This window comes from Sphaerodactylus townsendi, linkage group LG03, assembly GCF_021028975.2.
Source record: "Sphaerodactylus townsendi isolate TG3544 linkage group LG03, MPM_Stown_v2.3, whole genome shotgun sequence".
In the NCBI taxonomy this organism is placed as follows: domain Eukaryota; kingdom Metazoa; phylum Chordata; class Lepidosauria; order Squamata; family Sphaerodactylidae; genus Sphaerodactylus; species Sphaerodactylus townsendi.
Genome location: NC_059427.1, coordinates 144,636,156 through 144,661,433, shown reverse-complemented (window position 1 = coordinate 144,661,433; position 25,278 = coordinate 144,636,156). Strand labels below are relative to the sequence as shown.

The 25,278-nt window shown below is 47.5% G+C and overlaps 1 protein-coding gene across 1 annotated transcript in view; it reads left to right on the top strand.

The window, feature by feature from the left end:
- ICAM1 (intercellular adhesion molecule 1) overlaps positions 1 to 24,897 on the top strand; it is a 32,360-nt gene extending 7,463 nt beyond the window's left edge. Inside the window, exons 3-11 of the mRNA XM_048487459.1 lie at positions 1,589 to 1,906; positions 5,230 to 5,508; positions 10,278 to 10,562; positions 12,847 to 13,089; positions 15,921 to 16,219; positions 16,323 to 16,482; positions 20,451 to 20,538; positions 24,700 to 24,795; positions 24,888 to 24,897. Of these exons, the coding sequence (XP_048343416.1) occupies positions 1,589 to 1,906; positions 5,230 to 5,508; positions 10,278 to 10,562; positions 12,847 to 13,089; positions 15,921 to 16,219; positions 16,323 to 16,482; positions 20,451 to 20,538; positions 24,700 to 24,795; positions 24,888 to 24,897 (1,778 nt within the window). The remainder of the gene's footprint in view (positions 1 to 1,588; positions 1,907 to 5,229; positions 5,509 to 10,277; positions 10,563 to 12,846; positions 13,090 to 15,920; positions 16,220 to 16,322; positions 16,483 to 20,450; positions 20,539 to 24,699; positions 24,796 to 24,887) is intronic.
- The last annotated feature ends 381 nt before the right edge of the window (positions 24,898 to 25,278 follow it).

Genomic DNA, 25,278 nt, shown 5'->3' with positions numbered 1-25,278 from the left:
TGCTTTTCCCAGTCATATGTGACTTCCCTTTACTGTGGCGATAGCATCTTCCATGACACGCCCCCTTTTGGAGATGAAGTCTGTAAACTCCATGTTCACATACTTCCGCTTCCTAATAATACTGGTTGCATAATATCACATGTTTCTAGCTAATACATAGTTCAGCTAACTATTTTCCATCACACGCCCCCTTTTAGAGAGGAAATCTGTAGTCTAATGGCTACATATTTCATCTGTCCATATAGAAAAGATGACATGTGTTAGGCCACAGCTGCGATCCGCATTGAAACTAATAAAAAAAAAAGAGGAATTCCCTGATTGTGTGGAAATCTTGAAAAACCCGGTTGGAATCTGGAGCAGACCTCTTCGCATTAGGAGCAGGATTCGTGCGAAGTCCCCCCCCCATGTAACTCCGTTGGAGTGTTTTATACCGTGGTTATCCCGCGTTTATTGGTCTGTGCAGAAGAGGCCTTGGAAAGGCAAATTCAAGTGTGCTAACACACTCTCTTCCATTAAAAAAAAAATCCAAGCTGAACTCAGAGCTCCTGTGAAGTTGAGTCCGGATCGTAATGAATTTGCCAACCTTCTGTCCCTGAGCAAAGACTTGGGTGTTTCACTCATTCTCTTGGGTAGCTTGAGAAACCGCAGCCTATCGAGCATGCCGGGTCTTCCTGTGTTTCTCTGTTTACATGCAAGGAAGTTCCCCCTTTATTGCTTGGAGCCAAACTGGTGTTTTGCCTGCCCCTGGGTATATGGGTCTCGTGGGCCCTATTTTAGAATGTACCTGTTTTAAGATTTTTATGTTTTTGTATGATTTTGTGTTGTTCACCGCCCTGAGCCCTTCGGGGATAGGGCGGTATAGCAAGTTTAATAAATAATAATAATAATAATAATAATATTTTCAGGTTGTTCCTAGGTGGGTTGGTAGAATGCTGTCTTTTTTGCCGGCTTTTTATTTGTGTGTGTGTTGTGTGTGTGGGGGGGGGGTTAATGTTTTATCATTCCTGCAACAGACCCGTTAGTGATAAAAACATTGTTTTTTAAAACAATCCTTCCAAAATGCGTGCTGTGGAGTGGGCAGGACTGCTCCTGCGTGGGCGAGGGAAGGCAAAGAGGCGCACAAAACCCAAAGCAAGGAAAACGAATGTCGTCTGCCTCACTTTCCCTGCGCAGGCGAAGGAAATATCACACTTCGCCTACTTTTGGAAACCATGGAGATTATTGGATCTGCAGCAGAGAGCGTTCGGGAGGGGTGAAAACATGTGTGCCCTGGGAAATCTGACCCAAAGGGAATGTATTCACACTGCGGGGCAGACCACAAATGCATAATAGGGCAGTGTGGTCAAAAAATAATTATCCTCACATATCCTCACACGTGTTAGGTAGGTTAGGTTGCGAGTGTGTGACTGGTCCCAGGACACCCATGCAAAAAGGGGGGTCCTTATCCAAACCTCTAACCACTGGACCACACTGTCTCATGTCCTTATCTGCTTTAGAAAATGGAATGGGAAGTTTGTTCCTTCACCTGATGGTCCCAGTTATGATATATTAACCACGGAAGATTGTTCCTTTTCTTTCACTCCTGCAGGAATTCCATCGCTTGTCGAGTTGGATCCGGTGCCAGTGATGGAGGTGGGGAAAAGTTACACCTTGACCTGCCGTGTTTCCGATGTTGCCCCCATCCAAAACTTGTCCGTGACCTTCCTCAAGGGGGGAAAGGAACTTCACGTGGAGACATATGAGAAGAACGTTACACGGGAAGCCATAAGTTTTGGCGTGCAACATGTCATAACTGCCCAGCGGACGGACCACGGGGAAGAAATCGGCTGCCGCGCGGCCTTGGATCTGAGACCAGAAGGTCATCTCTTTGAAAAGGCCTCCCTCGGCCAGTCAATGAAGTCTGTTGGTAAGTTCACATTCAACCTCTTGCGAACGGAAAGGGCAACTAGACCAGATGACGTCAGCTAAATAATTTATCCCGTTTGCATGGTCTGGAAGTGATGGGATTTCTACCAATGGCTGTTCAGATTCCATTGGCCTCGGCTTTGGCGTCAGTTGGATGGAGGAGAGATGCAGCAGTGGCGTAGTGGTTAAGAGCAGGTGCACTCTAATCTGGGGAACGGGGATTGATTCCCCACTCTGCCACTTGAGCTGTGGAGGCTTAACTGGTGAACCAGATTAGATTGGGCACTCCAACACACGCTGGCTGGGTGGCCTTGGGCGAGTCACAATTCTTCGGAGCTCTCTCAGCCCCACCTACCTCACAGGGTGTTTGTGGGGGGGTGGGGGGAGGGAAAGGAGATTGTAAGCCGCTTTGAAGAATTAGGAAGAATTAGGGGGAAGAATTAGGACTAATAAAAGGAAACACTTCTTCACGCAGCGTGTGATTGGTGTTTGGAATATGCTGCCACAGGAGGTGGTGATGGCCACTCACTTGGATAGCTTTAAAAGGGGCTTGGACAGATTTATGGAGGAGAAGTCGATCTATGGCTACCAATCTTGATCCTCCTTGATCTCAAATTGCAAATGCCTTAGCAGACCAGGTGCTCAGGAGCAGCAGCAGCAGGCCATTGCTTTCACCTCCTGCATGTGAGCTCCCAAAGGCACCTGGTGGGCCACTGCGAGTAGCAGAGAGCTGGACTAGATGGACTCTGGTCTGATCCAGCTGGCTTGTTCTTATGTTCTTATGTTTCCTTACAGAAGAGAAAGGAGATAGGGTATAAATCCAAATTCTTCTTCTTCTCTTCACATTCCTGTTGCTGATCCCAGGGGGAAATGATGGGGAACTGCATGCTTTAATGCCACTTAGAAATTCTTGTGCACCTTTAATTTCTCTTTGCCCCTGTTCAGAGAGGCTGTGAGTTAGAGTTGCCAACTGTTCACTGAGGAATTCCTGGAGATTTGGGGGTGGAACCATGAGGGGGCAGGATTTGGGAAGGGGACTCTGCAGGGTGTAATGCCGTAGAATCTAACTTCCACGCGGCCCTTTTCTTCACGGTGAGTGAACTCTGGAGACCAGTTGTAATTCCAGACCCACCCAGAGTTTGACATGCCGTGTATGAGGCATCGCCCCTCTACGGGGCTCTCCGCACTGACAGAGTTGTACTGGTTTCTATCTAGGTTCACCTCAGTGTATCCGCACTGCAACTGAGCTCAGCGTTGTTTCGTCTCAGTTCCTCTGCAGGAATCCCCAGAAGCATTCACGGTATCCCTGTCGCAGTTATGAACTGCACCTTTCTGCTGGAACAAGGTCGATACCGCTTCGAAGCTTCGAAGTGCGGACGCATCAAAACGACACCTCATCCGTTCAACCAATCAGGAGCCACTTTTGTGGCATGCGCAGAATGGGAGAGTCGTGGCGGGCATGTAACTGTAAACTGTAAAAACTGGGGGGAAAAAGAATGCTCCCGTTTCCCATGGTAACACAAGCTCCAATCATGATCGAGGAGCGAAACAGGCACCAAGATGATCCCGTCCACTTAGCTCGGTTCCAGGGGGCCAACTAAGTTGCTGTGTGGACAGCCTGGAATCGGCCCCCACTGAAGGGAACCGAGTCGACCTTAGCTCCCTTCTGTAGTGGGGAAAGCCCCTATGTGTCCCTACCTGGATGGAGAGTTCACAGAGGCGGATTGCCACCTCCACTCACTCTGCAGGGGAAGTTTCCCTTCTCTGCAGAGGCGGAGCTACCAGGGGATGGTGGGGTGCGCGTTGGACTGGGCGTGCACCTGGGGGGTGGAAAATCCCGCCTACAGCACCTCCCTCCTGCCTCCCCCACACACACACTTACCTTAGTGAAACAGTGCAGGCTGGAGAAGCGGCCTGTTCCCTTCAGGCTGAAAACGACCTGTAGGGAACTACACTTCCCAGGAGACCTTGCGAGCCCCGTGGTCTCATGGGAAATGTAGTTCCCACCAGGCCATTTTCAGCCTGAAGGGAACAGGCTGCTTTTCCAGGCTGAACTAAGGACGGGGCAGGGCGCTGCGGGGGGAGGGGGGCGGAAAACACTGCTGCTCTGACTCAATAGGATACTGGTCTTGTTAAAGCTGATCGCATCTGTCCAGTGGGCCTCTTACATTCATGGGTGCGAAAGGAGTGCCTATTCCTCATTTTCTTTCCACTACAGTTTCAATTTGCCCACAAATATTTTATTTTGTGCTCTATTTGTATGTTCATGTTCACCGCCCTGAGCCCTTCGGGGGAGGGCGGTATATAAATGTGAATGAATGAATGAATGAATGAATGAATGAATGAATGAATGAATGAATGAATGAATGAATGAATGCAGGGAGACCTCCAGGTAGTTGCCCACTGGTGCACACCTGATTGACAGGCAAAAATGGGGGCCAAAGTGGGAAGGGCAATTTTCCTTCGTTACTATAGAGTTTCTAGTGATTCCTAGAGCTGCCCTTGTCATTCTGGGTAGCTCTAGGAATATCCAGGAACTTGATGGTCAAAACATCACTTAAAGTAGACGAGGTTGCATTTTTCTATTTAACTTTTCTCTCAGGAAGCTGCCCCCTGGTCAACCTCACGCCATTTGCCAATCTGGCAGCCCTACCTTCCACTTTGTAAAAGGAGTATTTTGCCCCATTTCTTGCAGTACAGCGTTTGGGACTCTTTAGTTTGGAGAGGAGACGTCTGAGGGGGGATATGATTGAAGCCTATAAAATTATGCATGGGGTAGAAAATGTGGACAGAGAGAAATTTTTCTCTCTTTCTCACAATACTAGAACCAGGGGGCATTCATTGAAAATGCTGGGGGGGAAGAATTAGGACTAATAAAAGGAAACACTGCTTCACACAACGTGTGATTGGTGTTTGGAATATGCTGCCACAGGAGGGGGTGATGGCCACTAACCTGGATAGCTTTAAAAAGGGCTTGGACAGATTTATGGAGGAGAAGTCGATCTATGGCTACCAGTCTTGATCTGCCTTGATCTCAGATTGCAAATGCCTTAACAGTCCAGGTGCTCAGGAGCAGCAGCAGCAGAAGGCCATTGCTTCCACCTCCTGCATGTGAGCTCCCAAAGGCACCTGGTGGGCCACTGCGAGTAACAGAGTGCTGGACTAGATGGACTCTGGTCTGATCCAGCTGGCTTGTTCTTATGTTCTTATGTTAATACCTCTGTGGTCATATTTGCTTCAAGCATAGGACCAAAAGTGCTGTGTGAAGAAGTTGCTGTTATTTTAATAGCTGATGTTTAGTTTCTTTTTGTGTTGCCTTGGCAGTTTTCCCATCGAATCCCCAGCTCAATACTGTACGACATGTGGAACTGAACACCTTTGCGATGGTCACCTGTGAAGTGGCTGGGGTTTTTCCTGCTGAGGAGGCTCAGTTTGAACTGACTTATGCCGGGACGAGGGTGACCTTCAGTGTGAACGTGTTGGGGGATTCGGCAATGGCCCACGCTCAGCTTTTGTTTTTAGCAGCAGGAAAGAGCTCCTTGAAATGCACAGTTTCTCTGGGGCCGGTGACGAAAATCGCCGAGGAGGAAGTCAATGTTTACAGTGAGTACAAAATCTTTAGGCGGCGGCTTTTAAAACCTGTTCTCCGTTGGGCTTGGTGATCCCAATTAAACTTGGTCAAACGGCTGATTATCTTTACTTTCTTCAAAATCCAAATCACCGAAGGGCCTTTTCCTGGGCCAGATTCAATGCCTTGCCAACTGCTCTCCTCTATGGAAAATTCCAAAAGCAGCAGTGGTGTAGTGGCGTAGCAGGTTAAGAGCTCGTGTATCTAATCTAGAGGAACCGGGTTTGATTCCCAGCTCTGCCGCCTGAGCTGTGGAGGCTTCTCTGGGGAATTCAGATTAGCCTGTACACTCCCACACACGCCAGCTGGGTGACCTTGGGCTAGTCACAGCTTCTCGGAGCTCTCTCAGCCCCACCTACCTCACAGGGTGTTTGTTGTGAGGGGGGAAGGGCAAGGAGATTGTCAGCCCCTTTGAGTCTCCTGCAGGAGAGAAAGGGGGGATATAAATCCAAACTCTTCTTCTTCTTCTTCTATGTAGAAAGACTCTGCCCCTGTAAACCGGACTGCCCTGAAACTGGACGGCACACTTTCTTCCATTTCCTGTTCTCTGACAAAACTCAAGCAAAATATATAAACCCCATTTTAAGACAGAGGGCCGAGTTTTCTGATAGTTCCAGGCTAATCTTCCTACTAAATAGCCCCATCTTAGAAATGTGCGAAAGCGTAGCTAAATTACTGCAGGAAGCCATTAAGCTCCATCTTCTAAAAAAAGGGTGCTAATTTTTACTCCGGTCCTTTTTACGATCATATTAACTCTTTTCAATATTATGCAATATTGATTTGTATGGGGTTTTTTATCTATTTTAAATCTTTGTATATTTTTTATTTTTTGTATATTATGTAGAACTGTAGAGCCTAGCGGCCTTGGACTGGTACAGTGGGTGTCACTGCCACCATTGGCATGTCTGAATCACTCCGGTTGGGTTTCCCAACCCAAACCGGAAAGAATCTCAAACTCACCACAGCTAGATTTGAGCCCAGTAGCACCTTAGAGACCCACAAGAGTTTTGGGATTTGAGCTTTCATGGGGCACCCCATGGGGCACTCCATAACTTTGGACCCCCTAAACCAAACTGCACCAAACTTGGGGGGTCCCATCAGGACAGTTTCCAGATAATACCCTGAAATTTTGGTTCTGATACATCCAAAAATGTGCCCCCTGCAGGAACATCCCAGAAATTTGCCCAAGAATCTTTGTTCAGCATTGAGTTTTCTGTATTGCTGTCAATGGGGGTTGTAGGTGGGGGGGGGGGACATTTCTGAAGGCACAGTCTCAAAACTTTCAGGGTCTCATCAGGAGACCAAGCACATGATGATACAGGATTTTGGGTGCAGGTTTGATTCCAGGGGGGGGGGCCAAAGTTATGGACCCTCAAAACTGTAGCCCCCATCTCCTATTAGCTCCCATTGGAAACAATGGGGGATGGGGGCACCCCCTTTGGGAGTCCATAACTTTGGACTCCCTGAACCAAACCTCACCAAACCGGGGGGGGCGGGTAGCATAAGGACAGTCCCCTGGTGATACGCTGAAATTTTAGTGGTGATATGTCTAAAAATGCACCCCCTGCAGACACCAATGTCCTGGTACAAAAAAAATTTGGTCGTGGTGAAGTGGCTGCCCATGGGGGGGGCATCCAACTCAGGTTTTGCCCAGGGCTACAGTTTGCCTCGTTACGCCCCTGCTGACTCATATCTGAGGGGGAAAAGCTTTGAGTCCCAAGAACTCATACACCAAAAATTCTGTTGGTCTCTAATAAGGTGCAACTGGACTCAAATGTAGGTGCTCTACTGCAGAACAACACATCTACCATTTGCTATAGAAGACAGAGCTAGCTACAGCTTACCTTCAGTCACCGAGGGATCTTTCCACTGTAGTAGCATGGCATTTAATGGCATTGTTTCTTAAATTTTAATTGTATAATCCCATATACATATACTTTTATGTAAGCTTTATAAAACTGTAAATGTAAGTTCCTTATTGAACTTTGTACAGTTTCATTTTAGACATGACGTTGTCGATAAATGTACCCTTTTCCCTCTGTTCATGACTTTAAAAAAATGTTTTTAAAATTGTTTCACCAATACAACAACATCAACAACCTTTATCGGCATAACAGTGCAGTTCCGTAAACAATAGATTCATTCAGGCCAGACAAAGGAGGAGAAAGAAAAAAGAAATAACCAGAAGGAGAAGAAGGAGATGTTAGTCAAGTTTACTCTTAGAACTCTGAATTATAAATAAGTCAAGAAATGTGGCTACTGAATCAGTTATATCACTGCTGGTATTGTCTAATAAGAGAAGAGTTTGGATTTATATCCCCCCTTTCTCTCCTGCAGGAGACTCAAAGACAATCTCCTTGCCCTTCCCCCCTCACAGCAAATACCCTGTGAGGTAGGTGGGGCTGAGAGAGCTCCGAGAAGCTGTGACTAGCCCAAGGTCACCCAGCTGGCGTGTGTGGGAGTGCACAGGCTAATCTGAATTCCCCAGATAAGCCTCCACAGCTCAGGCGGCAGAGCTGGGAATCAAACCAGGTTCCTCCAGATTAGATACATGAGCTCTTTACCTCCTACGCCACTGCTGCTCCTACGCCACTGCTGCTAATAAGAAGACGATCTTCTGCAAATTCCCTCCCAGTCCCTCCCAGCCTTAAGACTGGGTGCCGCTAAGATGGGCTGTTATGCTGCATATTGAGCTTAATGTTTTTAGAGATATGTTAAGTAATTTATTGGCTGTTATATTGTCTGTGTTGTGAACCGCCTAGAGCCCTCCGGGGATGAGGTGGTCTATGACAGTGATGGCGAACCTTTTCAAGACCGAGTGCCCAAACTGCAACCCAAAACCCACTTACTTATCGCAAAGTGCCAACACAGCAATTTAACCTGAATACTGAGGTTTAAAAATGGTTGGCTCCAAGGTGCATTACTTGGGAGTAAGCTTGGTGGTAGTCGGTGGCTTTGCTTTGAAGCAATCGTGCAACGCTTCGAATGGGTGAATCACGACCCTAGGAGGGTTTAGAAGTAAGCCCCATTGCCAGCAACCGAGCTTACTCCTAGGTAAAGGATTGTGCTTTAGTTCTTCCCATGAAAATCAGTGGGGTTTAACAGCACTTAACAGGGTTACCTACACGTCATGCCCAATGGCCCAGGCCAGCCTAGATGTGTGTTATTGGGAGGGACTACGCCCCATCTGACGAACCCTATGTGCTTACCCAGCGATGCCCACAGAGAGAGCTCTGAGTGCCACCTCTGGCACCCGTGCCATAGGTTCGCCACCACTGGTCTATGAAGTCCAATGAAATAAACAAATAATAAATAAAATTGGAAGCATGCTCTTTTTTAGCTAACAACGGTGATAGCGTTTCACCAATACAGAAAAAGAACAGGGGAAAAAGGTAAAAGCAGACAAACATAACATCATAACAATCATCATAATTCTTAAAATTATCATAAACACCAATCTTTTATAATCTAAATCAAATACATTCTATGTCAAAATTAAGTATGAAATAGTTCTGCATTCAAGATATTATTCACCGGGTAACAATGAATTTATTGAGCAAGAAAGGACTGTGTTTTTAAATAATGAAGATGTCCCTGAACAGACAGCTTAATTTCTTTGCTTTGCAGTTCTTAAACGGTCTTAACTTTATATTATCGGCACTATGGTTATTTTAATGTCGACTGTTTTATATCTGTTGTGCCCTAGTTTTTTTAAGAATAACCTTGTTTAACTTATATGCCAATAAAGGTTCCATATTGACTGATTGATAGTAAAAAGGAACTAGCATCAGCTGTACTGGATAGGAACACCTCTGACTATAAATCATTTGGATTGCCGAACTGATTCTAACTATAATCCTATGTACACAGAAATAAATACTATGGCTCATTCCGCACATACAGAATAAGGCACTTTCAAACTGCTTTCAGTGCTCTTTGAAGCTGTGCGGAATGGCAAAATCCACTTGCAAACAGTTGTGAAAGTGGCTTGAAAATGCATTATTTTGCGTGTGCGGAAGGGGCCTTAGAGAGAGAAATTATTACAATAATCTAAATAATCTTCACTTTAGCATGCTTATTATTGATATTTAACATACTTATCTTACAGCTATCTATTAATGCATATTTCCCTTTGTACATGACTTGTTCTATGAGCATTGCATAAATAAATGAAAATGGTGTGGGGGGAGGACTGGAAAATGGGCTGTTGTGCCAGCTGTTGCCATTTTTAGAATCTGCACAGCCGGTCAGAAAGAAACCTTGCTGGACAGAAGAAGAAGAAGAGTTTGGATTTATATCCCCACTTTCTCTCCTGTAAAGAGACTCAAAGGGGCTTACAATCTCCTTTCCCTTCCCTGTGAGGTGGGTGGCGCTGAGAGAGCTCGGAAAAGCCGTGTTTGATTCCCCCTCCTTCCACTTGAAGTTTCTGGCAGACCTTCTTTATTCTGGTGACCTGGATTTTGTGATTTGTTTCCCTACTCTCCTCCACATAGAAGCTCGTGCTGGGTGACCTTGGGGCCAGTCACAGTCTCTTCTCAGAACTCTCCTCAGTCTCCACTCTACCTGCTGGCCTAGGGTGTCTGTTGTGGGGAGAGGACGGGAAAGGAGTCTGGAAGCCCATCTGAGACTCCATCAGATTGAGAAAAGTGAGGTATGAATCCAAACTCTTCTTCATCTCTTCTATAATAATTATGGTCAGTCATCATAGACGCCTAACCATGTGCTATGCTCTGTCACCTTGTAGGATTACCTGACCTCTTCCTGACCATGGATCACCAAGAGGCTCTTGTCAACAACAGCGTGAACGTTGTTTGTGAGGACTCCCATCCCGAAGACACCCAGCCGCGAACCTTTTCAACACAAATCCGAAATAGCAAGGGAGTCTTGGCATCAGGAGATGGCCTTCCCCTCCAGTTTACATTGACGGCTAGAGAAGAGGATGACGGGCAGGAATTCACATGTCAAGTGGAGCTAGAGACTGGCGGCAGGCCCGTCATAAGAACAACGTCTGAAGTTCTCACTGTGTACTGTGAGTAGGAAATTCTTTGCGTGATCTTTTTCTTCTTAATATTCTGCAGTTAGAGGGAATTAACTTTCCGCCCACATTTGCACAGGCCTAAATCTGACTTTGTGTCTGGGCTGTAGGAAGTCATACACTATACCTAGGGTTGCCAACCTCCAGGTGTGGGCTAGAAATTTCCCAGAATTACACCTGGTCTCCAGAGATCCATTCCTCTAAAGCAGTGGTGGCGAACCTATGGCACGGGTGCCAGAGGTGGCACTCAGAGCCCTCTCTGTGGGCACGCGCAGAGTCGTCCCCCACACACACACACACACATCTAGGCTGGCCTGGGCCGCTGGGCTCGATTATTAGCATTAAACCTAAGACCTAGTTTTGGGGAAGCAGTGCAGGTAATCCTGTTAAAGTTAATCTCGTTAAAGCCCCTGTCACCGATTTTCATGCAAAAGAACTTCGCTAAAGTGCAATCCCTTTACCTGGGGAGTAAGCTCCTCCGGTTTTCGCTGACAATTGGGCTTGCTTCTGAGTAAACCCTGCTAGGGTCGTGATTCACCCGTTGGAAGAGTTGCACAGTTGCTTCAAGTCAAAGCCACTAACTACCACCAAGCTTACTCCCAAGTAACGCATACCTCGGAGCCAACCATTTTTTCTAAACTAAAACCTCAGTATTTGGGTTACATTGCCGTGTTGGCACTTTGCGATAAATAAGTGGATTTTGAGTTGCAATTTGGGCACTCGGTCTCGAAAAGGTTCGCCATCACTGCTCTAGAGAAAATGGCTGCTTTGGAAGGTGGACTATTGTGGCATTAAATATCTGCTGTGTTCCTGTTCAGACACCCACAGCAACCTCGTACATCAACAGTGGCGTGCCGCCATATCTGTTGTTTCCAGCCTCACCAATATGCATGGGCATGACCTCTGAAAAGGGGTGGAATCTTTGGGTGGCTCACATGTACACATGAACTAGCTGGAGACCGTATGCAAGCTGCTAAATCGAGGAGTCCAATGCAGTGCCCATGGGCATCAAGATGCCCGTTGATATACGTTTTCGGGCATCCTCCTGGTGCTTTTAGAAAATGAGAGGGAGTGGGTGGGGTGTTTGCCCAGGAGGGCTTCTGATTGGCTGTGCAGGTTAAAAGGCACCCTGTCAAACAGAGCTGCTGCCTGAAATGTGAAATTTTTACTATTAGATTTATATATAACCTCCCTTGTTAACACTTCGTCTGATGGCAGCCATTTTGATTGGCTTTGCCTCTTACGGCAGCCATTTTGTGATTGTGCCAGCTGCCCTGCATCAGAACTAGGGCTGCCAGGCCCCCACCGGAGGCGGGGGATGCTCTGCTTTGGGCTCCCTCCCTGCCCCGTGTCATCTAGTTCACTGGCGGGAGTCTTTTTGGGCTTGAAATGGGGCCCCGGCCTCAATACGATGGCTACTGGCAACCCAGTAGTCAGAGCTCCCAAAGCACCTGCAGGTTGGGGCACTTTGTTCCAGGCTATTTTTCAGAGGCCCGGTCATTATGACATCCATGCCAATTCCAGGTCCCACGCTGCCTCCAGAGCATTAATTCCTGCTTTTCTATCCCCACTGCCCCTCGCTGCAGTTTGACATGAGGAAGTAGTACTACTTTGTGCATTGCTACGGAAAACAAATGATTAAAGAGGACTTGACCTGGGGCGTACAGACTGCCGCGGTGGTTAAGAAGGCCCAGCAAAGACTGTACTATCTGAGACTTTTAAGGAAACAACAACTGAATGGAAAACTCCTGGTGTCCTTTTACCGCTGTGCTATAGAGAGTGTCTTAACCTATTGCATCTGTGTATGGTTCTCCAGTTGCACAGTGGCAGGTAGGAAGGCGCTCCAAAGGGTGATCACTCCTGCACAGAGGATTATCGGCTGCCCTCTCTCCTCCTTGGAAGAACTCTATAATTCCCGAAGCCTAAAGAAAGTTCCGCTAAAATATTCTGAGAGACCCGTCTCAACTCCAGCACACTCTCTTTTTTGAACTGTTGCATCATCCGGCAGACGCATACAGGTCCTATCAAAGCAACTAGGGACAAAGGAGGCTTTAGAGACAGCTTCTACTCTAGAGCTGTGGCTATGCTGAACTCCGCGGCTTCGTGTTGATGTGTTTGGGGCTGTGTAGGGATGGGTGGAGGAAGGGGAAAGTGAGGATGGGGTATGAGTCTGAAATTGTGTGCATCGAGGGATGCTGCTGTAAATTTCGTTGTGCGTGCACAGTGACAATAAAATGCTTATGCTTATGCTTAAACCTGATTCCCTTCTTCATTCCAGATGGCCCCCAGATGAATAATTCCACCTGCCCCAGTGTCCTGACCTGGAAGGTCGGCAGTATGGAAACTTTCAGCTGTTCGGCCTTGGGAAACCCAAAGCCAAAAATTGAATGCAACAAATACGGGGTGCTTTACAATATCAGCGTCCCGCTGCACGTTACCACAGACCATCAAGGCAGCTATACCTGCAACGCCTCCAATCCGCACGGCTTTGTTGTGACTTCCGTAACTATCCATGTTGAAGGTAAGTCAGTGTCTGTGCCCTAAGAAACAATCCTTCAACTTATTGTCGAAGGCTTTCACGGCCGGAATCACTGGGGTGCTGTGTGGTTTCCGGGTTGTATGGCCGTGTTCTAGCAGCATTCTCTCCTGACGTTTCGCCTGCATCTGTGGCTGGCATCTTCAGAGGATCTGATGTTGGGAAAGCAAGTGGAGTATATATATATCTGTTGAAGTGTCCAGGGTGGGTGGAGAAACATTGTCTGTGAGTAACAAAGAAGGCAACCAGGTCAATAGTTGAGGGCATCTGAATAGAAGTATGAGTAACAATGAAGACTATAGCATGGGAGTAACAATGGAGATAGCAAGGTCACTGGTGGGAGCATCTATTCAGATGCCCTCAACTATTGACCTGGTTGCCTCCTTTGTTACTCACAGACAATGTTTCTCCACCCACCCTGGACACTTCAACAGATATATATACTCCACTTCTGCTCTTTCCCCAACATACCGTAGATCCTTCCTGAAGATGCCAGGCCACAGATGTAGTGATGGTACAAAAACGTCAGGAGAGAATGCCTGTTGAACACGGTGGTCGTACCAGCTCTCTCTCCGGAAACCACACAGTTAAATCCCAAATCCTTCAACTTGCTTGTGCTGAAAATACAGGGCCAAATTGTTAAGCTCCTTCCAGGGAAGTAGCACTGCCAAGTTGGCTATCTGTTGTTGGGAGTCTGTAGTTCAGGACATCTGGAGAAGCGGGTGACGGCTGGCCCATTTCAAGAATTTAAGAAAATTAAGAAGTAGAAGAGTTTGGATTCATATCCTGCCTTTCTCTCCTGCAAGGAGACTCAAGGCAGCTTTAAAAAATCCCTTTTCCCTTCCTCTCCCCACAACAGGCATCTTGTGAGGCAGGTGGGCCTGCGAGAGTTCAGAGAGAACTGTGACTAGCCCAAGGTGGAGAAGCAGGGAAACCAATCCAGTCCCCCAGATTAGAGTCTGCTGCTCACGTGGAGGAGTGGGGAATCGAACCCGGTTCTCCGGATTAGAGTCCAGCAGTGGCGTAGGAGGTTAAGAGTTCGGGTATCTAATCTGGAGGAACCGGGTTTGATTCCCAGCTCTGCCGCCTGAGCTGTGGAGGCTTATCTGGGGAATTCAGATTAGCCTGTGCACTCCCACACACGCCAGCTGGGTGACCTGGGGCTAGTCACAGCTTCTCGGAGCTCTCTCAGCCCCACCTACCTCAGAGGGTGTTTGTTGTGAGGGGGGAAGGGCAAGGAGCTTGTAAGCCCCTTTGAGTCTCCTACAGGAGAGAAAGGGGGGATATAAATCCAAAATCCTCCTCCTCCTCCTCCTCCTCCTCCTCCTTCTTCTTCTTCTTCTTCTTCTTCTTCACCACTACACCACGCTGGCTCTTAAGAACTTCCAAAGCATTGAGAGCTTCCAGGCAGATAATAGTTCCAGAGCCACAGGAATGCCTAGCATTAAATGGTGTGTAGGGGGTGGGGTGGGGGGCAGAGCCAGGGAAAGGGGGGGGGCTGTGTGGTGTAGCACACACTGTGACACTCCCACCCCACCCCAAGGAAGCATTGTCCAAGTTTGTTTTCTTGTTCTTCTGACGCTTCACAGCACGCATAAATGTTTGCCGTCTCAAAAGTCAAACGGGTAGCAACCCAAGGAAGGGCTTTCTCAGAGTAGCCCCCAAACTTTGGAGTTCCCTCCCCATCTAGATGTCTTTCGCCAGCAGGTGGAGACTTTTCTGTTTCTGCCTGTTGTGGATTTTCTGGACTGTGTGGCCGTGGCCCGTTAGTTTTTGCTGCTAACGTTTTGCCTGCTTCTATCGCTGGCATCTTCAGACCTGAACATGCCCGTCACAGATGCAGGCGAAACATTAGGGGCAAAAACGACCAGACAGTGGCCACGCAGTCTGGGAAACCCACAACAGCCGGTTGATTCCAGCTGGGAAAGCCTTCGACAGCAGATTCCTTTTTCGTTTGGTATTATCCCCGTAACGGTTACTGGCCCTTCCCCCTGATTCTAGCATTTGTTTATGTGTTTTTAGTTAATTTCCCTAGAATTATGAATGTTGTTTTTAATAGATCAGCTATTTTAATGTCTTTTTAAATGTTTGCCGCCTTGGAAACCCTGCTCAGGTGGAAAGATAGCATTACTCCATATGTCCCTACACAGCCTCTTCGTTCAGTGGAGGCCAATTTACTGGTGGTCCCTGGCCCCTCGATGATTCAGCTGGCCTCCACACGGGCCAGGGCCTTTACAGCTCTGGCGCCGGCCTGGTAAAACACTCTTCCTCCAGCTGTCTGGGCCCTGCGGGACCTTGGTGAGTTCCGCAGGGCCTGTAAGGGTGATTCCCCACCCTCAATTTCAGCTAGGTTCGATTCAGTTCCTGTATATTAGAGTCGACTCCAGTCACTCCCCACAGCCACTAGTGTTCGACTCAGTTCTCCAATAACTGTGACAATAACTGTGACAAGAGGGCGGGATCGTCTGTGGTATCGGTTCTGCTCCTCGTTTCTCATTGGCTCCCGTTTTATGGCGGGAAACATGAGTGTGCGTTGTTTTTTTTAACGGTTTTTACGTCGCAGCTACGTAGCTACGTAGCTGTGTGCATACGTTAGTTCACGGTATTGCGCTTATGGTGAATTGACGCTTTGATTCGTTAGTTCACGGTAGTGCGCTTATGGTGAATTGACGCTTCGATTCGTTAGTTCACGGTATTGTTTTTATCGTGAATCAACCCTTCGATTCGTTAGTTCATTATGGATCCAGTTTCTGAGGAGATACTCCACTTGCTCCTGACTCTGCTGACAAATCTGGTCAGCTTGGTTGAGGCTGCAGTTTCCTGCAGCACCACCATGCTTGACCTGATGGGTCAGGAATATGAGGAGAGCGACCCTTCTCCTGTGGCCACCACTCATCATGACAGCCAAGAGTGGATGGCCCTGGCATCAGCACCCCAGCGCCCCAGGTACTGGGTGTATCCTCACAGATCCCGTGACTGGTGGCAAAACCTTGTCCTGAACTGCTGGGATGATCGGGAATGGCTGAAAAATTTCAGAATGACCAGGAGCACCTTCATGAGCCTGGTCAACTTGCTGAGGCCACACCTACAACATCAGGAAACCCCCATGCGTCCTGTGAGTATACACTACAAGAGGTGGAGGCGGACAGTCTGGCTTGCGCCGGATCGCTTTTCTTAAGAACGTCACCTTGTCAGAGACCTCCCCCCAAAATTCCTAGTGGCCAAGTGGCTGGTTTCTCTGCACCCCCGTTTGCCGAGATCAGATGTCCTACAAGAGATCTGGCTGCATCGAGCCGTTCGGCGGGAAACCTCAGCAGGAGACTGGCTTTGAAAGGAGCAGGGAGCTCGTCTACGAGCACCGAAGCATTCGGGCCGGAAGTATCGATCTCTGTGGTGTTGTGTGCCTACCTGGATCCTATTATTGCCTCTAGATTCAGGGGGGTTACCTGGAATCAGCGATGCTTGGAACTTCCTCCCGGCAAATGAGTTCCGTTTCTGGACACAGGTGGGCTCCTTTTCATGTCGCAGTTGGCCCCCAACTGGCATTTCAAAGAAGGTTCAAACTCTTCCAGCCTCTTCAGGGACCGATTCACACACTGTGACCAGGAAGGCGGAGTTACTTTCTCTTCTCCTTGGACATGACCTCAGGGCTGTCTTGTTTAAAAACCTCGCTACACGCCCTGTTTTTGAATGTCAAACTGAATAGCCGGAAATAATTTTTCAGCAGACGAACGTCCAGGCAATGAAGTGAGCGGGTTGTAAAGGAAAGGGATGGAAGAAATACCCTTGTCTGCTGCCCTTGACCATACCACACAGTTTTAAGGCAGCGGTTTGCATCTTCTTGAAGCTAGATCTACTTCTCGCTTGACCACTTCCTGAACTCCTTTGCAGCGTCATTCTATGTCCCTTTTCCCCTCCCCAACATAACATATAAGTCTCTCTCATCAGTTAACACTGAACAAGTTATTTCAAATTTTTTTCAATGTTTAGTATTTATAAATAGATAGCGTAACTGAGCCAACGGCTGCGTTTCACACATTATGCAGGGCGACCCCAAGTTTTCCTCTGAGCCTTCCGGCTCGCAGACCTGCCTCTTTCCTGCTCAAATGGTTCCTCTTTCCCCTCCCCACTGGCCTTATTGATCCCCTCCTGAGTCCTGACCTACAGTTTGAGAAGAAGAAGAAGAGTTTGGATTTATATCCCCCTTTCTCTCCTGCAGGAGACTCAAAGGGGCTTGCAATCTCCTTTCCCTTCCCCCCTCACAACAAACACCCTGTGAGGTAGGTGGGGCTGAGAGAGCTCCGAGAAGCTGTGACTAGCCCAAGGTCACCCAGCTGGCGTGTGTGGGAGTGCACAGGCTAATCTGAATTCCTCAGATAAGCCTCCACAACTCAGGCGGCAGAGCGGGGAATCAAACCCGGTTCCTCCAGATTAGATACACGAGCTCTTAACCTCCTACGCCACTGCACAGGTAAAGGGCTGTGCCGGGTCTCTGAAGGACCACCAGGGGATGCTAGAGCACATGTTTTCCACATGCTCAGTTCTTCACATAGGAGACCAACCATAAAGCCCAAGTGGCCATCTTTGAGCATGTGTTCAGTTCCTGTGTTCAGTTTCTCTTCTGCTCATGCATGTCGTGGATGCTCTAGGTCCGTGGTGGCGAACCTTTGGCACTCCAGATGTTATGGACTACAATTCCCATCAGCCTCTGCCAGCATGGCCAATTGGCCATGCTGGCAGGGGCTGATATGATCCAGCATCCTGAGTCTCGCCACACCTGGAAGTTCCTAACCTGGGGTATTTGTACCCCCGGGGTACCCACCAGAGCATTCGGGGGTCCATGAAAAAAATTACGTACTGGGTTTGCTAATATGGCGGTACAGCCTTAGAGAAATGGGTTGCCAAGGGGTACACAAGTGAAAAAAATATTGGGAACTGCCGCTCTAGGCTGGCTAGAAGGCCTGTGTGACCCCTTCCAACACTATGATTCTATGGCCCCTTCCGCACATGCAAAATAATGCGTTTTCAAACCACTTTCACAACTGTTTGCAAGTGGATTTTGCCCTTCCGCACAGCTTCAAAGAGCACTGAAAGCAGTTTGAAAGTGCACTATTCTGCATGTGCGGAATGAGCCTATGTGAAAATACAGTGGTTGCATATATCAGCTGTGATATGTGCATGAGAAAACCAAAGGTACCTTACGATGTGCGATCACCCTCAGGGGCACTTTATACAAGAGATATTTCATGTGTACATTTAAAGTGGGAATGCAATAAATGTTTATAAGTATGTGTGTCATGTCACTATGTAGATGTTATGGAGTCGGGATTTGCCTGGCCCTCCGAGTTCCAGTACTCTCAGGTTTTCTGCTGTGTAATGTGTGAAACTGTGCTGGGATGTTAACCCAGGGAGAACACTCCCTTGTAGTTTGCTTGAATGTCATCCTGGAAGCATCTGGATTTTTTATTCAAACGGAACTGTGAAGAGAATTGGAAAAGAGCGTGTTTTTGCCTCATTTTAAAATCAATTGTGGGCCTATTTGGGTTGATGAATATCCAAGTAACAAATGACCATCTTAAGTATGTTCGGTTTTTCAAATTCTCCCAGATGTGATTGGAATTTGTTTTCGACCTTTAGCAACTAGCTACTTTCTGATCTTGTATGTTGCATTCTTTTTTATTGCAGACACAGAAAAATGAAATTCTTAAATGCTTTTTCGTGCTATCCGTTTTTTTATAAGAATTTTTATTTTACACCTCTAATTCACATGTTAATTAAAAAAATTAAAAGAAATCGATCAGCTCCCTCTCCCCATACCCACAGTAGCAACACTAAATGAAAAGAAGAAAAGAAAACCCCTCACACACAAACACCTACACACATACATGGTAACCTCCGATTAAGGGTCCAAACATAAACCTAACTCTGTGCTTATAATTAACTTGTGGGGTCTGGCCACGCGTTGCTGTGGCAATTGACAGTCCGCAACCCACACAGATGTCCATTGCAGGTCCAATGATCTGCAATGGCCTTTGGGGTCGGTGGTTCCTCTTTCCCTTTTCAATTCACATTGTTATATGGTGGTGTCTTGTTCTTTTAGTATAAGGCAGTGATGATAGAACCTATGTACGAGATTGCCAGGAGGTGTACTCAGAGCCCTCTCTGTGAGCACCACGCCAAACAGAGTTTATCATGTAGGAGGGAATGCCCCTAAGGGCTGGCCTGGGCCGCTGGGCTCGGTGTGCTTATTAAACTGAGGCCTAAGTTTTGGGAAGCAGTGTGGCAAGCTGTTAGAGTGCTGTTAAGAAGCCCACTGATTTTCATTCAAAGAACTAAAGTGTGATCCTTTACCTGGGGAGAGAAAGCGGTTGCTGGAAATGGAACTGCTTCACGGGTAAACCCTCCTAGGATTGTGATTGCCCGTTGAGAAGAGTTGCATAGTTGTAAAGCGAGCCCAACGACTACCATCAAGCTTACTCCGGTATGCGCCTCGCGGCAAACGTTTTTTCTAAACTAAACCTCAGGCTAAATCTCGTGTTGGCACTTTGCAATAAATAAGTGGGTTTTAGGTTTGCAGAATTAAGACACTCTTTCGAAAGGTTAAGCCATCACTGGTATAAAATTAGCCCTTACTACAATTTCCACCGCCGGGACTGTCGAGTCACGAATCCCGCTGTTCATAGAGGCTGGATTGTGCGCTGATTACTGGCTTGGGTAAGGCAGAACTGGGGCAAGAGGCTATTCAGTCAGGCAGCAGAGGCAGGGAGTGGTGATGATCACCTGCCCACAAGCTGCCACACAATCGTTCTGCTGGATTCTTGTAACCATGAGTGTGTAGAATGAGATATAAAACTCTGAATTCAGCTGTTTCAGTTTGAACATCCTATTAAAGGAACCGTAGTAACTTTGAGAGAGAAACATAATTGGAAGCGATGACCCATATGTCAGGTTTATTAACAAAGGGAAGAATATCACTTCCATGACCTAGAGGCAGTGGTGGCGGACCTTTGGCACTCAGATGTTATAGACACGGTTCCATCAGCATGGCCAATTGGCCATGCTGGCAGGCTGATAATATCTGGAGTGCCATGCTCCTCATTTAAGGAGCTCTGGTGATGGACAACAAGTGTACGAAGCAATATAGCAATAACAATAACATTTAAAATCATTAACATCATTAAAATAGGGCTTTTGTGCGCCTACTGCTGTGTGCTCTGCAGTGAGGTTTTCCTGCAGTTTGCAGTTGAAGAGGGAAGTCTCCAGTTGCAAAGTGCCTCCAGCCGCATTGATCTGCCTGCCACCTTTTATTTTGGGGTGATGTCTTTGGTCTATCCGTAATTCAATAGATGATCTCCGTTTCACTGGTCCTTCAAATTATCAGAGGACCCGCAACATGAAAATCAAAAAGAACAATCTGGCCGGAAGAGCTGTTGGGTAGGTGGGGGGAAGGCAAGGAGGAGCGAAAAGTCCCAAGGATAGAGTAACGGCTATCTCCTTTGCTTTCCCTGGGAAGGCTGGGGGAAAGTCACACTTTACCTGCTTTCAGAAACCACGGAATTATCTGATCTTGCGGTGGGTTTGGGAGCAGGAAAAGGTGATGCACAACCAAGAGCTGGCCTCAAGTAAGCATTATCTCCCTGCAGAGCAGACCACAAAGTACATAAATGGTCTGGAGTTGTACGGGAGATGCGTATCGATGGCCAACTTGCTGTATTCAGCCAATCCACCATCCATTGGGGCGCACATGCACTCCTGTTGCCATATTACATACCAAAGAAACTTGAAAAAAAAAAAAGGGACATTCATAAAACTGTCTCCAAGAATAGCCTGTGCCTGACCCAACCACCATTTGTACATGCATCTTAATGACATATGATAGGAATGTGTGCCCCGTAATGTGTGCCATTAGTTACTTTGACGTTATCATTATTCAGCAAATATGCAATTTTTTGTTGGTCCAAATAGCCTTTTTTTACTGTCTAATACAGGAGATAATGACTTGTTTCTAATAATCATGTAACTGGGACAATGCAATAGGATATGGTCAAGTGACTCTCCGCTATTCATGCTGCAGTCATAGACTCTTTTTTGATATGGAATTTTTTAGCAGTTGCCCTTGAAGAATGGCTGATACATTATATCTAGCACGGGTTAATTGGAGCAGATACTTAATTGTACAGCCAATATCAAGGGAAAGTCCGAGATATAGGGAAGAACAGAACTTTCTGGCTCCTCCAGTTAGAGTCTGATATTTTTGGTCAATTAGTCCCCTCTTCAGGATTTGCATGATTTCTTTTTAAAAAACATTTTTAAAATGTTTGTTTGCTTGTTTGTTTGCATCCCTTATAGTCCACCTTTTTCATTTGGGCTGTTTCCACCGCGAGACGGTAACGGCGCCCAACAGGACGGTTAAAAAAAAGCGTCCCTGCGGTAACATTACACAGGGCTGCTGCATAGCAGTGCGTCTACCACCAAAGCGGTGCAAAGAGGCGGCGGTTTTTCAAATCCTCGCTCATTGGCGGGTTTTTTTGAAAAATGGCGTCGCCCGCGGCGCAATACAAACAACACCGGCGGGAAGACACCTTTCCCCATCCCCTCCACACAGCCTTCCCATCCCGTTTGCTCTGGGGCTGGAGAGGGACCTTCTTACCTTTGCCCACCCAGGAGGGCAGCGTGATCATCTCAGAAGCGGATGGGAAGGTCGAAATGAAAGAATGAACAGAGTGGCTCTCGGTTAGGCAGATCTTTAGGGCTGCTGCGCCATGCTACTGTGCAGTGGGGTGTGAACCGCTTCCGTGGTGAGCGGAAATAGCCTCTGACTTGCCCTCAAAATTCCAAAAAATGCCCTTAAAGGGTAGCCATCACGGCAGACCAGAAGCCAGCCCAGGACGCCGCATGATGGACTTTGGGAGACTTTCACAGGCCCATAATGGTCCTATTAGTTAGCAGTTAGTTCCTAATAGTTAGCAGATGAGTCCTGGCATGCAAGAAGGTGAAATACAGCTCTTTCAAAAGAGTTTGAACCCTTGCTGGGATGGAAATTAAAATTCGTTGGTAAATGGAAGGTTTTAAGCCACAGTTTTAATTCCCAGCTGGGGTTAATGCAACCTGGCTTTTCAGCTCTGAACCCTTCCTTCCCATTCATCCCACTTGAGATGTTGTGTGCCAGCGCCACCTACTGATGCAAGCCAAGGCTGCGCCACCAATACAATATTCTAAGTCAGTGATGGCGAACCTTTTCGAGACCGTGCCCAAATTGCAACCCAAAACCCACTTATTTATCGCCAAGTGCCAACACGGCAATTTAACCTGAATCTAGGGGTTTTAGTTTAGAAAAAAACAGTTGGCTCAGTGATGCGTTACTCAGGAGTAAGCGGGTGGTAGTCGTTGGCTTTTGCTTTGAAGCAACGTGCAGCTCTTCAGCGATTGAATCCACGACCCTAGGAGGGTTTACTCGAAACAAAGCCCCATTGCCAGCAACTGGAAACTACTCTGGGTAAAGGTGCACTTTAGTTCAAGCTTCGCATGAAAGTCGGTGGTTTAACGAGCGTTTAGCGGGATTACCTACACTGCTTCCCCAAAACAAAGTCTTAGGTTTAATGCTAATATCAGGCCAGCGGCCCGGAGCCAGCCTAGATGGAGGGACTCTGTTCTTGGTACCCGGGGGGGCTCTGAGTGCCGCCTCGGCCCGATGCTGGATTCTAAATAGTGTCTCCAAGGTCCTTGCCCACTTTGCCTTTTTGCTATGCACTCCTGGAGGAATTGTTTTTCCTGCAGTTGTTTCATGCAGTATTTGAGTTGAATAAAAAAGCTGCGCCTCAGCTTTTTCTGGTGGTTCCCAAACTTTAACCGTTCAAATGCACCAGTTAGTAAATGTCCCATTTTGCGGTTTGTACAGTCTGTATATAATCCACCTCCAGTCCCCATCAGAAAGACAGAATTATAAATAATGTAAACAAATAACTCTTGTAGGAACTCTTCCACACTGCAGACAGAAGCTGCATTTAACAGGATGCCTTTTAAAACGAACACACAATTGCTTACACACAATTTACCTTCAGTCACGCAGCGACCGTCTTATCACGTTAGCAGCAACTGCTGCCAAGGCCCATCTGGCCCCGCCCTTTTTAAAATGCTTGGGCCATTTATGCGCTTGTGATCTGCCCCACAGTGAGCACATTCCCTTGGAGTCAGATTCTTCTCCTTGCACCCAAACCTAGCTCCATCTTGCAGGCGCAAATGCGATCCCAAGGCCTGTCGCATTGCTTAAAACAAGCGTCCTGCTGTCCCGGTAGCATTCCCTATGCTGCAATGTAATCCAATGCACATATGTGCTTGTACGCGCGATAAGCGAAAGGGAAAACAATCCAATCGGAAAACTGCAGCATATGCCATTCCTGAAACTGATTTTAGAGACGGCAGGTGGAAGGACCAAATTGCTACACAAAGTGAGCCTGCAAAGACCCCTAGGATGGGGCACCGATGCCTCGACCCCCCAGTGTTATAAACCCCCTTGCTGCCTTTTGCTAGGGTCACCATCTGTTTCTGATTTATTCTGGGCTGTCTGTTGTTAGGAAGCTTTGTGCACAATGAATATGAAGCTTGGGTGCTGTGTGGTTTCCGGGCTGTCTGGCCGTGTTCTGCGCTTAGCATTCTCCTGACGTTTCGCCTGCATCTGTGGCTGGCATCTTCAGAGGATCTTGGAAATTGGAAAAACTACGGCTCAGGAAAGCGCGCGTGTTCTCTAACCTTTTTCTTCAGCTGCAGAACCGGGTGCCTATCCCATATTTCTTGCAGCCAAAGGACTCAAAAACACCACAGGCTCACATATAACTTTGCCTAGAACGGTGGTGCTTGAACCTTTAGCTCAGATGTTATGGTACAATTCCCCATCAGCCCTGCCATCATGGTCAATTGGCCATGCTGGCGGGGCTGATATGAAACCAGCAGTCCTGCCTCTGGAGATTCACTCATCGAAACCTAGAAACGTCGCGGCACTACGTGAGAGAATCCACACAACCCATAAAGGAGCACCCAGAGCTTAGACGGGGTTATTGTTCGCTCGCATCAATACCAGCCAAAAGATGAGTGCACAAGACTGGGATAAAATTGACAACTTCACATACAGCAAAATGAAAATGATCCTCTGAAGATGCCAGCCACAGATGCAGGCGTCAGGAGAGAGAATGCTGCTAGAACTCTGACCAGACAACCCGATACACAGCACCGGTACAGTTCGGCTGTAGCCTCGACAATATGAAGCTGTCTGGATCTGTCATCCTCCTGCAACCTCTATCAGTTTCCCACAATAACCAGACTCTTGAGTTCAGAAACTGGTTTATTGACAGGGACGCTACAAACAGAATTCAAGCATGCCTTGCTGGAACTGAATTCCACTACACTACTGCTGACTAATATCCTTTCTCCAAACACCCCTCCAGCCCCCTTCCTCATTCTCAGGCAGAGGGTCATTGGAGGGTCAATTGACCCTGGATGCCCCCCATTAGTTCATGTGGGGGGTGCCCGGTGGGCCCGCAGCAGACTCCTGGCCTGGCTGCTCCTTCTGCCAGGCACCCCTTGGCCCGGCCCCACCAGGCTGCTCCTTCTGCCAGCTGGGCTGGGCCGTGGGCCTGCTGAGCACCCCTTGAACCAGGCCCACCAGGCTGCCCAGGACTGGCAGCGGCAGCTAAGGTAAGTGGGGCATCGGGGGCGCCTGGAGCAGGTGTTGCCCCAGGTGCCATTTCCCCCGGGTATGCCTCTGTTCTTGTAACCCCCGTGCTCAGAATGGGTTGACCCAGAAAGGGGTGGAGACTGCAAGCAGCAGAAGGCTGCAGAGCTCATGTAGTTTGGAGAGCGAGGGCTGCAGACTTCGCACCTTAGTTTTGTATAAGCCCTTAACACCTTGTTAAGGGTTTTATGTTTGTAATGGGTGAGAGTTCTCCTGGAAACCTTCATCATGTTGAATCCTGTCCATCAAGCCCTTAGAGTCTTCAGGAGCCGATCCCCGTGCAAAGAAGAATTGGACTTGGCAGTATCAGAAGACTGTAAATATAAAGACTTGAAAATGCAACCTGAACAGGACCTTGAAATGTGATGTTAAATGTTGATGTTATATGTTAAGAAAGTAAACCATTTTGGTTTTTTTAAATTTGTTGTTGCAAGCTCATTCCAAGT